The sequence below is a fragment of the Callorhinus ursinus genome, unplaced genomic scaffold (genome assembly GCF_003265705.2).
Source record: "Callorhinus ursinus isolate GAN/ISIS: 27379988/994484 unplaced genomic scaffold, GSC_fseal_2.0 scaffold71, whole genome shotgun sequence".
NCBI lineage: Eukaryota > Metazoa > Chordata > Mammalia > Carnivora > Otariidae > Callorhinus > Callorhinus ursinus.
Window position 1 is genome coordinate 1,381,975 of NW_027397133.1, and position 12,600 is coordinate 1,394,574.

At 52.1% G+C, this 12,600-nt stretch overlaps 1 protein-coding gene and 1 long non-coding RNA gene across 6 annotated transcripts in view; one reads left to right on the forward strand and one right to left on the reverse strand.

Annotated features, from left to right (window-relative positions):
- Positions 1-4,925: 4,925 nt before the first annotated feature.
- SIGLEC11 (sialic acid binding Ig like lectin 11) overlaps positions 4,926-12,600 on the reverse strand; it is a 7,822-nt gene continuing 147 nt past the window's right edge. The window contains exons 2-9 of one of the 4 annotated variants that reach the window (XM_073886441.1): positions 12,085-12,462; positions 11,608-11,892; positions 11,384-11,431; positions 8,274-8,531; positions 7,907-8,191; positions 7,573-7,669; positions 7,254-7,335; positions 4,926-5,662 (exon numbers count right to left, since the gene is read on the reverse strand). In XM_073886441.1, coding sequence (XP_073742542.1) covers positions 5,579-5,662; positions 7,254-7,335; positions 7,573-7,669; positions 7,907-8,191; positions 8,274-8,531; positions 11,384-11,431; positions 11,608-11,892; positions 12,085-12,462 — 1,517 coding nt within the window. In that variant the 3' untranslated portion in view covers positions 4,926-5,578. Of the gene's footprint in view, positions 6,534-7,253; positions 7,336-7,572; positions 7,670-7,906; positions 8,192-8,273; positions 8,532-11,383; positions 11,432-11,607; positions 11,893-12,084; positions 12,463-12,600 lie in introns of all 4 variants that reach the window. The other 3 variants (XM_025850008.2, XM_025850009.2, XM_025850011.2) reach the window with 3 other exon arrangements.
- On the forward strand, positions 6,803-8,991 carry LOC141371403 (uncharacterized). Of its 2 annotated transcripts, none has more exons than XR_012376345.1 (4): positions 6,803-6,859; positions 7,560-7,675; positions 7,859-8,037; positions 8,906-8,991. It is a non-coding gene; the product is annotated as an uncharacterized lncRNA (long non-coding RNA). The 2 variants fall into 2 exon arrangements; XR_012376346.1 differs by lacking the exon at positions 8,906-8,991 and adding an exon at positions 8,236-8,291.

A 12,600-nucleotide genomic window follows, 5' to 3' on the forward strand; every position in this document is an offset into this window, starting at 1 on the left:
GTTGGAGAGTTGAGTGTCTGCAAAAGGAGTTCCTTTTGGAAAAGTTTACCTTTTTTCCTCCATCTATCCAAAGTTTCATGCAGATATCCATCCATCCTTCCTTCCTTCCTTCCATCCATCCATCCATCCATTCTTCCATTCATCCAACAAGCCACCCATCTACCCATCCATTTATCCACCCACCCATCTTTCCACCCATCCTTCTATCCATCCATCCGTCCATCCATCCATCCATCCATCCATCCATCCATCCATCCATCCATCCATCCATCCATTCTTCCATTTATCCACCCATCCATTTATTTAGCCATCCATTTATCTATCCATCCAGCCATCCATCCATATATCAATCCATCCATCCATTTATCCACCCATCCATCCTTCCATATACTTTTCCATCATCCACCCTCCCACCCACCTTTCATCCTTTCATCCATCTGCTCATTCTCCCATCCATGTACCCTTCCTCTTCCATACGTTTACCCTTCTTTGTAGGAAACAAATATTCAGCAGGCATATCTTGACACTCTTCATGCTGCAAGGAGGATCCTGATGAACAAGACACACTGAGGTCCTTGAGCTAATGAAGCCTCCAGTCAAGTGGAAGGAGAAGGCATTAAATGAGACAACTTTGGGTTGTGCTCCACACACTGGAGAGGAGGCACGGTGCTGTGATGGAGACCAAGGGTCCCAGGGAGGGGAGGCGCCTTTGCAGAGAGCCTGGATAGAGAGACGGTGGAGGAGGCAAGCACAGCCGCCGCCCCTGGGAGCGTGAGGCCTGGGCAGTGGCCATGGCTGGAGGAAGGGAGGGCTTGTGGAGAGATTTTGGAGGCAGCTCAACCAGCAGTGTGTGGTCAGTGACTAGACTGGAAGGGATTCAGAACAGAGGGATACATTCACCTCCAAGATTTGCTCTTGAGGATCTGGAATCATCCACCATTACTTTTTCTTTTTTAAGGATTTTATTTATTTATTTGAAGAGAGAGTGAGAGAGCACAAGCAGGGGGAACAGTAGAGGGAGAGGGAGAAGCAGGCTCCCCGCCAACCAGGGAGCCCAGTGTGGGGCTCGATCCCAGGACCCTGGGATCATGACCTGAGCTAAAGGCAGACACTTAACCATCTGAGCCACCCAGGCGCCCCTCATCCACCATTACTTTGGCATCGGGGAGGTCAGAGGCCGGGTCGGGGAAGAACTTGCTCTGATTCTCCCCGATTCTTGCCTGCTCAGGGGACGCAGGCTAGATTAGCAGACTGATGATCATTTCCTACTTGAAAGCAGATGTGTATAGAGCTTTCCAGAAGGGGATGTTTCTCAATGAGAGAGAAAACCCACCTGAAAATCTCCTGCTTAAAGAGTCTGTCCACAAAAGAATAGGGACGTCAGCTGCCCTTCAGGGCCCCGTATCAGGTCACGGGATGGTCACAGTGTCAACATCTGGCCCTCCCATCCCCCTGCCACGTGGTGCACTGGCCCACAGCCCCTCTGCCCTCTGCCCTCTGCCCTCATCTCTGAGCTAGCAGTCATCTGGGACTCAGCGTTGCTCAGGCAGCAGGAGAATCGCACAACCAGGCAGAGCAGGGAGAGTGTAAACAGTTTCCCTCTGCCTCCGAACCCGCTTTTGTCTGTCTGCAGAGCCCAGGTTCTGGACCTTGTGTGTCTTGGCATCCTGTCCCCCGACCTCTGCAAGAGGACGGTGTTGTCATCTGCATTAGAGGAGCACCCCCTGGCCCAAGGGAGTGGGAATGACTCGCATGCCACCCTGTGGTGGAGGGTGGCTGGAACCCATTTGTCCTCTCCACCTCGCCTCCGCCCCCAAGTGAAACTCTGGCCCAAAGTTAATCAGATGTTCATGGTGCAGGGGCTGGTGGTGGGTTTTGGGGGGGGGGTTGTTTGTTTGTTTTTTAATAACTTTTACTACAGGTTGCCTGGGTGTCTCAGTCGGTTAAGCACCTGCCTTCAGTTCAGGTCATGATCCCGGGGTCCTGGGATCGAGCCCCGCCATCAGGCTCCCTGCTCCGCGGAGAGTCTGCTTCTTCCTCTCCCTCTGCTCCTCCTCTCTCTCACTCTCTCAAATAAATAAATAAAATCTTAAAAAAGTAAAATAATTTTTACTACAGGACACCTGTGAGCCTTCAGTAAATGCAGGTATGTGGTATGTCTCCAAGAGGGGCCCCCAGTAAGCAGCTGGGAAGGACAAAATCATTTCCCCTGACTTCTGAAATACTATTCTTGTGATCAAAGCTTGTTTCTAAGACTTGTACAAGTAGAATCCCTTCCAGATGAGACCCCAGAAACAATAGCAAATGTTCACGGAGACTCCCTTACTGAGGTTAAAAAAACAAAACTCCACCAAGCAAAGTTTAACGATCTTATTGGCTCTAGTCCATGATTCATGAATTGGGCAGCATCCAATGGAGCAAAGAGAAAGGTGCTCCAGCAAGCTGGACGAAGTGAAAGACTTCTATGGGCCGAAGGGGGCAGGAGCAAGGAAGTTACAGGAGGCCAAAAAACAGGTTGCTTGTTGCAAGGTTGCTTTCCTTCAGGGGTCTGTCAGGCAGATTATCTGACGTGTGCCAATCAGGGCGATTCCTGAGTGACTCAGATTCCGCATATGAGAGAGCCGAAACCGTATGCCTGGGTTTGGGGACGTGGGGCTTAGCATAAGCAACTCCATGTTGGGACTGTTGTCCTATTTTTCACAATGAGTTGGCAGTAAACAGGAAGAATTTTACTGCTTTTGATGGGAGATACTACAAATATAAATTTTGCTGGCTGTTTGTGGAAGATGTAGACAATATTTATTCAGAGCAGGATTCTGTGGGAGGCGTTGGCTGCCCTGCCTTTCTACACAATGCCGCTCAAACAGCCTTGTGGGCTCTTGTACTGACACTGAAGTGTCGGGAAACCTTTCTTACCCTTTGTGCTGTTGCAAATGAGGGATCAAAGGATTGTCGCGATTTGCTGGCAAGCAGTATTTTTCAATTCTCTCTCATTCAAAACCCCCCAGTAGCACTCTTTAACAACTAAAGTTGAGAAAATCCTGTTTGTTTATCTGAGGTGCTGAATTATATTTTCATTCTGAAGAAAATACTCTTTAACAAAGTTGAGAAAATCCTCAGTTTGTTTATTTGAAGTGCTGAATTATATTTTCATTCTGAAGAAAAGCCGCCCAAATTCTTGATGTTTAAAATAAGCCACGGGGACGCCTGGCTGGCTCAGTTGGTGGAGCGTGTGACTCTTGATCTCGGGGTTGTGAGCTCAAGCCTCATGCTGGGTGTAGAGATTACTTTAAAATAAAATCTTTTTTAAAAATAAAAATAAAATCTTTAAAAAATAAAGTAATCCATGTTGGGAAGCCTATTTTTATTTTATTTTTTTTACTTTTAATTTCCAATATCTGTTTAGCAATAGAATTATGCAAATTGAAAGAACAGAGAACAGCGTTAAGTGCTCTGTGTTAAGCGTCCCCACTCTTGGTTTCGGCTCAAGTTGTGATCTCGGGGTGGTGAGATGGTGCCCCAGGTCAGGCTCTGCACTCAGTATGGAGTCTGCTTGAGATTCTCTCTCTCCCTCTCCCTCTCCCTCTGCCCCTCCTGCTCATTCTCTGTCTCAAAGTCAGTCAGTCTTAAAACACACACACACACACACACACACACACACACACACACACACTTCTTGAATATGTTAAAGAAAGAATTGATGAAAATTTTATCTCTTTATGGATCAAGGCTATTTTTTTTAAGATTTTTTTATTTGAGAGAGAGAGAGCACCAGTGAGCACAGAGGGAGAGGGAGAAGCAGACTCCTTGCTCAGCAGAGAGCCCGATAAGGGGCTCCAACCCAGGACCCCAAGATCACAACCTGAGCTGAAGGCAGACCCTTAACCAACTGAGCCACCCAGGCGCCCCTATCAAGGCTATACTTAGAACAGAAAGAGAATTTCTGATTTGAAGTGGATAGTTACTGCAGCCTTTCCATGATGACCTTTCCAAAACGGTTTTAATCCCTGAAGAATTTTATTCTTTTACATGAACGTCACTAAATACCTGCATGGGAACAAATGGAATCAGTGTTGAAGAAGGGAATAAGAAATGAGAAAAATGCTTCTATTTTGTCAGTAGACACCACTTTTAAAAAAGCAATGTCGATCAGGTGATGCAGCATAATCCTGAAGAAGGGCAAAGCGAATTGTGCTGTGAAAGATGGAATTTGGCACACTGAAATTTTGTTTAAAGATTTTTATTTTTAAGTAATCTCTACACCCAGTGTGGGGCTCGAACCCACACACCCGAGTTCAAGAGTCACTCACTCCACCGACTAACCCAGCCAGGCGCCCCTCGACACTATATTGGGTCCTGATGCTAAGGTTGAGCGCGTTTTCTCATTAATGCACACAATCGAAAAAAAAGTAAATGGACATTCAAAGGAAAAAAGGAATAAACTGGATGTGATCACTGCAAAAACTACAGTGAAAATTAGTTAACAAGAAACCCACGCTGAAATGAAGTGGGTGGGTTCGGCAGGGAGCGCTCTGATGTCCTACCACGCATAGTCAATTGCAGACCCAAATGAGAAGCCAGAATACTTCCAACTCCCAGTTTACTCCAATGGACTTTTAGTTTATAACAGCCTTCCCCATTTGCCCCTTTTCTCCATAAATACGTTCTTCTGTTTTGATCCTCAGACTTGCCTATGGTTTGGGGGCAGGCACTTTTTTTGTTGCACAAGCTCTCGTTTATTCACCCAGTAGATCCATTTTTGCTGGTAAAGGAGCTGGCGGTTTTTACTTTAAGGTTAACACCATATTGCAATGTTAATGGGACACAGACCATAACTGCAAGGAGTTTTATAAGCCAGTTCTACAAAAAGAAGACACTGTTGAGGAGAACAAAATCATCCGGGACGTATAAAGAAAATGGTATAGAATTTAGATAACCTGTCGTTTATTTCAGAAAAGCCATGAATGATTTTCTGTGTGGTGAAAATACACAAGTTGGGTTTCCAGGAAGCAGGCTCAGAGTGTTCCTGAGGAAGCACCCCAGGGGTCAGGGATCCTGGGGGGTGGGGGTGGGGCCTCTGGAGCTAGAACATCCCTGCAGAATGTCCCCGCCAGAGCAGACCCTTACACCAGGTGGGCTGCCCTGGGAAGAGGCGTGAGCTCGGGCAAGGTGCTCTCCGCACCTGCACCCTTGTTGGGCCCTTCGTGTTCACTGCCACCTTGACGCCCCACCACAACCCTGTGAGTCAGGTTTATTGCGTCCGCTTTACAGAGGGGGAGGCTGAGAAGTAACGTGACTTGCTCGAACTCGGGCTTGTAATTGGGGCCGGGCTGAAATTTGAGCCCCGTTCTGCCCATCACCACACCAGTGGGATGCCCACTCACTAGTTGGTAACCCGTGTCCACGGCAAACTATTCTCTGAGGAATTGTCCCCCGATGTCTCCCTTCCTGAGAAGCCCTGGGCCCTCTACCCAGAGGTCGTGGGAGCTCGCTGGAGTCTGGGGTCATCACTTGCAGATCTTGATCTCTGAATACTTGGTGGTGCTGAGGCCCTCAGGGTCCTGAGGCGTCCAGGGCCTCAGCCCATGGAAGGTGAGGGAGGCGTAATGGAGCTCCTGGTCCTCCTCCAAGGTGGGGGCAGCCATGGCTGGGGGCAGGCAGGCTAAGGGGATATCTGACGGATACTCGGGCTGGTAACCCCGAGTGGAAGCAAAGAAGGGGGTCCAATTAGGGTAATGGGAGCTGGCAGATAGCAAAGAGGATCCACATGCAGACCTAGAAACTGAGCACTTAGTCTTTCATCTATTCATCCTGCAAACATTGGCTGCGCCCCTATTCACTCATTCATTCATTCATTCATTCATTTCAATAAGTATTTGAGAATAATAATGCCTGGTCCTTGGTAATCAATTGCCAGACTCCTAGAGTCCTCACAACAAACCATTAGGGAGACACAATTATCCCCATTTATCAGGTGGAGAAACTGAGGCTGAGTAAATATCCCAAAATCACACGCTGAGTTGTTGGTAGGGCCAAGATTAGCACCCAGGTCTGTCTGGCCCCAGTGTCTGCCACTTTCTGGAACAGCTGACCCGTGCCAGGCCCTGGCTCTTTGGTGGGGAACAAAGCAGACATCATCCAATACCTCCAGCTAGCTCGCACTGGGGGAAGCTGACATTACGGTAGTAGTCAATTATATTACTATCTAATAGCAGATTGTGATAGGATGCTCAGGAATGGGGTGGGTGGTGTGAGAAGGACAGGGATTTGCTCAGAACTGAATTGCCCTCAGGGACCACTCAGCATTTCAGAATCAGAAGTTCAGGCAAACACAATCACAAAATGATACCATGAACCTCTAAAAGCAAAAGATACTGCGCAGTAAATGGCTCATCATGCCCAAAGAAAGGTTTGACCCTTTGCCCCAGCACTGGGAGGGGACCTCTAAGCCAATGGAAGGTCCTTCCTGATGCGTACGTCTCTGTTCGCCTGGGGCCTTGGGCCACACAGTATCAGCTTGACCTCTAGAGGGGCTGGAGACCGGGTAACAAAGGTCAGACATACACGTGCTCCATACCCACGTGACCAACCCCCAGTAGAAACCCAGGAGACAAGGCTAGGGTGAGCTTCTCTGGTGGCAACAGCACTGCCCTCCACCTCTTATCACACACCGGGGCTGGGAAAAATCAGCGATGTCTATGGGACTCTGCCGGGAGAGAGACCTGGAAGGTTCGTGCACGGAACGCCCCTGGGCAGAGTCCAGGTGGCTCTCCCCTTGGCTGCTGTAATCTGTGTCCTCTCCCTGTAATAACCTAACCACGAACATAACAGATCCCAGTGAGTTCTGTGAGTCCTTCTGGTGAGCTCTTGAACCTGAGAGTGTCTTTTGGGGGGCCCCTGAACTCTGTCATTTTGGGGTGATCCCTCTAGCATCCTGTGTGGGGGAGGAGAGAGAGGAAGGAGGGGAAAATGGGTCTGGGGTCCAGGAAGGGATGAGGAGGCGGGGGTAGGGGAGGGTCCAGGTGAACACAGGAAGATGGACAGACGTGAGTGGTCCTTAGCTCTGCAAGACGTCAGAGAGCAGAGGGGAGAGGGACTCCCAGGTCGCTGGCCTGGGTGACTGAGTCCATGGGGACCTGGGAACAAAAGTCTGGGGCATGACGACCATCTAAGTCATCTAGAGGGGTGCGGCCGTGGCCATCCCGGGGTGGTGGCTAGATGGCATCCTGATGGACAGAGGACTCATCACTCACCTGGGAGAGGGGACCCAACGTGCAGGCGGCATCCTTCCCACCAGCTGCAGGCTCCGGTGCCTGCTTCCTGCAGATCTTCACCCTGAGGGGGAGGCCAGGACCCGTCAGCCGCCCAGCTGACTCACTACCGTCCCAGGCTTAAGAGGCTGACAGGGGACGTACAGAGCCTGTCGACTTGTGAGAATGGGCATGGCTGGGATCCCCAGTTCTCAGGGCCTGGGCGCCATCCAGGCTCCTCCGGCCGGGGCTGCCCAGGACCCCAGGGCTCAGACCCCTTCCGCCCCACACACTCACCCTTTCTCCCAGGGGCAACACTCACATGAAAAAGATGAGGCAGGGACAGAGACTGAGCAGGCCAGCGACACCAGCGCCCCCGACAGTCCCCAGAACGAATCCTCCCCCAAGCTCAGGCTTCCCTGCAGGTGAGTGGGGTTTCGGGTGAGTTCCCTCCGAGCCCCAGGACCCTGGTGCTCCCTCTTCCCAAGGCTCTCAGTTCTTCAGCCCCCGACCAGCAGAAAACCAGGATTCTGCCCCCCCCACACACACTTCCTCTCTCTCACCCCTTCCCCTGCAGGCCCCAGCCCCACCCAGACCATCTTTTCTAGGACCCAGACTCCCTTCCCCTACACCTCGGCCCCCGACAGCCCCCGGACCTGGCAGCAGCAGGAAGGCGGCGCTCTGGGACCCGTGGGCGTTCCGGGCCTCGCAGCTGAGTCTGAGGCCGGAGCCCAGCGGCCCGCTGAGGCTCAGGGAGCTGTTGGCCCAGGGCCCCGCAGAGCTGGAGGTGATGGTCCAGGAGGCGTTGCTGTGGTTCCCCTCCAGCAGCCCCTCCCCCAGCCGCCAGCGCAGGGTCGGGGCCGGCTGGGCTCGGGAGGAACAGCTGCAGTGCAGCCCCTCGCCCTCCCAGGAGCAGGAGGGGCTGAGCAGCCGCGGGGGGTCTGCGGGAGGGAGGGGAGGGGTCAGCGGTGTCTCTCCTCCCCAGGCCCCGGGCAGTCAGCCCCCAGGGGTCCCCACACTCACAGACCACAGAGAGACGCAGGGAGACGTGCTGGGAGCCCAGCGGGTTCTGAGCTTGGCAGGTGAATTTGCTTCCGTGGCCCAGCTGCACTCGGGGCAGCTCCAGGACCCCCGGCTCCCAGGGCTGGGAGGGGCCCAGAGTCCGGCTCCCCTGGGCCCAGCTCAGTGTGGCGGGAGGATTGCTGTCAGCAGCACAGACCAGGAGCAGAGACTCCCCTTCAAGGACTGGAAGAGACGAGCCATTCCCCGGGTATTTCAGTTCTGCGGGGGAGGAGAGAAAATGCGCACTCTGAGTCCAGGCCGGAGGCTCTGAAGCCTGGATCCTATTTCACTCTCTCCTCTCCATTTCCTCTAAGTTGGGAAGGGGTCTCCACGAGTAGTCTTGCAAGCAGCTTTATAGTGATATAACTCACATACCAGACAATTCCATTTACACACCACTTATAGGGAGTCGTGGGGTAACCATCACCACTATCAATTTTAGAACATTTTCGTCACCCCCCAGAAACAACCCTGTACCCCCCAGCTGCCTCCCCCCTTCCTCCCAACCCCCAAGCCCCGAGCCCCCGGCAACCCCTAACCTACTTTATTATGTCTCTATGGATCTGTCTATTCTGGACATTGCCTGTAAATAGAATCATGCTCCACGTGGCCTTTTGTGTCTGGCTCCTTTTGCGTCGCATGACATTTCCAAGGTTCTCCCATCTTGTGGCGCCTGCTGGGGCTTCGCTCGTGTTCATGCAGAATCATGTTCATCGCACGGACAGACTGCGTTGTGCTTATCCATCCACTGATGGACACTGACTTCTTCAAGGTGAGCATTCTTTTTTTTTTTTTTAAGATTTTGTTTATTTATTGACAGAGAGAGTGTGTGCACAAGCAGGGGGAACAGGAGAGGGAGAAGCAGTCTCCCCACTGAGCAGGGAGCCCAATGAGGGGCTCGAACCCAGGACCCTGGGACCATGACCTGAGCCGAAGGCAGACGCTTAACGACTGAGCCACCCAGGCGCCCCGAGGCGAACATTCTCAACTACACTTCTCCTTATCTGTTCTGAAATGCTGAACACCCCTTACTCGAGTATCCAAAAGTCAAGTACCAAACACTTCAAGGCTCTTCAGGACGTGACCTCTACCTCTTCAACTCCTTCCCCCTGCCTTCCCCCTTGTCTCAGGATAAGTAGGGCATCCACATTGTGCATTCTAAAATTCACAGAGGAAGAAGGGGAGTTCAGAGCAGAGTCTCCCTTCCATGCTGACTCCCCAGGCAACAAACCCCCGTCCTCAAAAGCAACATTGATTGCCGTTTCTTGTGTGGCCTTCCAGAACTATTCTATGACAGCCTTATCTAGGAGCATTGAAAATATACATCCCCCAGACCCCACAGTTTTGTTCCTGGGCATAAAATGTACAGTCCCAGCCCTCAGAGCACTGGCACCCTCCAGGAGCTGGTTAGAAATGCAGAACCAGGGGTGCCTGGGTGGTTCAGTTAAGCATCTGCCTTCGGCTCAGGTCATGATCCCAGGGTCCTGGGATCGAGCCCCACATCGGGCTCCCTGCTCATCGGGAAGCCTGCTTCTCCCTCTCCCACTTACCCTGCTTGTGTTCCCTCTCTCACTGTCTGTCAAAAAATAAATAAAATCTTTAAAAAAGAAAAATGCAGAACCAGAGGCCCCTCGGGCCGCCTGAGTCACATCTGCATTGTCACAAGATGGTTGAGAAACCTGTGTGCTCAACAGGGCTTGTGAGGTATGGCCTAGGGAAACACTCTTCTGTTCACGAGGGGAATGTTTGAAGCGGCATCATCATGAAAACTAAAATTTGTGGACAACTCAAGTGCCCATCAAGAGTGGAATGTGAGGGGCACCTGGGTGGCTCAGTCGGTTAAGCATCTGCCTTCGGCTCAGGTCATGATCCTGGAGTCCTGGGATCGAGCCCCGCATTGGGCTCCTTGCTCACTGGGGGCCTGCTTCTCCCTCTCCCTCCACTGCTCCCCCTGCTTGTGTGCACTCGCTCTCTCCCTGTCTGTCAAATGAATAAAAATCTTAAAAGAGTGGAATGTGAAACTAACATGTGATACCTACAGACAAGGAGAGGCAGAAATTACAGCCACAAGCAACACAGATGAATGTCAAGAACATGAGGTGGTGCCACATCAGAATAGGGGGTCATGACCCCACAAATCCACTCCTAGGAGTAGATCTGAAAGATCTTGAAGCAGGGAGTCAAGCACATCCTTGTAGGGAAATGTTCAGAGCAGCCCTGTTGACAGGAGCCCCAAGGTGGAAACAATCCAAATGTCCATCCGAGGATGACGGATGGATGGATGGATGATGGTCTCTCCATACAACGGAATAATATTCAGCCTAACGAGTGAACCGCTGACCTGTGCTACAACAAGGATGAACCTTGATCACGTCATGCTGAGTGGAAGAAGGCAGACATGTATTTCGGAAAATTATAAGAAAATAGAAGATACATGGATGTGTTAATTAACTGGATTGTGTGCATCCTTTAGCAGTGTAAACGTATATCAAATCTACATATATGAAATCATCACGTTATACACTTTAAATATATACAGTTTATTCATCAATTATACCTTCATCAAAAATAAAATATAGAGAAAGGATGGTAACACAGCGTCCAGTGTAGTGGCTTTCTGTGAGGCCAGATGGAAGGGGCTGAAATTGGGAAGGAGCATTTAGGGTGTTCCAAAGGCGGAGTTGCTGTTCTTTTTTTTTTTTTTTTTTTTTAAGTAGGCTCTACGCCCAACGCAGGGCTCAAACTCATGACCCTAAGATCAAGAGTCGCATGCACCACAAACCAAGCCAGCCAGGTGCACCTGTTCTATTTCTTAACCTGGTTGGTGAGTAACAAGGTGTTCATTCGATGGTGATTCTTTGTAACTTGCATGTATGTGACAAATAGTCTTTACATATACTGAATAGTAAGCAGAGATCATCTGTCACGCAGTGACGGGGGCGGGGGGGGCTCCTGACTCTGCTCTCCCTGTGTGTACCCTGGTCCTCCCGGCTTGGCTTCGAGCCCCAGGCTCTGCTCTCTTGAGGGGATCTGCTCCCATCCAGCCTTAGGGAGGGGGCCTCCGGACCTACCTGTGCAATTTCCTTGACAGATGCCAATGCTCAGGTTCTGTGGGGCATCTGGGACAGAGAGACACAGTGACTAATGGGGTCGGAGCTGGCCCTTCCCCTGCCACCCACCCCCAGGAGACACAGGAATGGGAATTGACACAGACAAGTCCTGTGTCCTCCCTGCAGCCCCTCTGAGCACCCCCCAACCTTCCCTGCAAGCACCCGAGTCCAGGCCCTGCACGCACAGGAGACGTTGAGCGTAATGGTGCTTTGGGTGCTCACGCCAACCCTGGGGAAGGTCACCCGACAGGTGAGGTTGGTTCCGTGGTCCTGAGGGCGGGGTATGAGCAGGATCTCCGAGGAGTTAGAGGCCTCCAAGTCCAATTCTGGGGCTCTGAGGGCAGCCCCTGTCCAGGAGATGGTGAGGGGCATCGCCCCATCACAGGCCCCTGGCACAGAGCATGTCAGGTGGCTGGGGCAGCCAGACTCCAGGGGCTCCTTGACCCGGATATCCGGGGTCTGTGTCAGTGCTGGAGAGGAGAGAAGGAGAGGCCGGACCCCAGAGGGGACCCCCATGTGTGCCTCTGAAACAGGCTGGGTTCACCCCAATGTTGAACGGACCATGCTCCATTCTCCCCATTAAAGATGAGCAGCAGAGGGTCCATTTCTGCCCTTGAGGACATGCCCCCCCCCCGTGACTGACTCTTGGGGACCCTCCCTACCTCTCACATGCACAGTGAGCCTGTTACTCTTGTAAGTGTGTCTCATGAGACCTCTGTCCAGGTGAAAATAATAGTTTCCACCGTGTCCCCTCTGGGCATCCGTGATGCTCAGGGAGCAGTTGCCAGCCCCAGGATCTCCGGGAAGGTGGAATGGAAATTTGTTTTTCCTCTTTGCTTCTCTGGCTGGGTTGTTCGTGGCCATGAGAACTCCCACTTTGGGATTCTTTATCCGGTACCAGGAGCCGTAAGCGGGTGTAGAGTTGCTCCCGCCGACCCCGGGGTAGGAGAAGGAGCAGGGCACGTGGACACACAGACCCTCCTGCACCGTCACCGATTCCTGCACTCGGAGCTCGAACCCTGGATCCTCCTGCGGGGACCCTGGGGGGACACAGAGGCTCAGCAGCTGAGTCCGGACCAGCACCGCCCCACCCCCCCAGGGGACCCCCCCCCCCCCCCCCCCCCGCCCCCCCACCGGCCCACAGCACGGCCCTCGGCCCGCTCACCGGCCCACAGCAC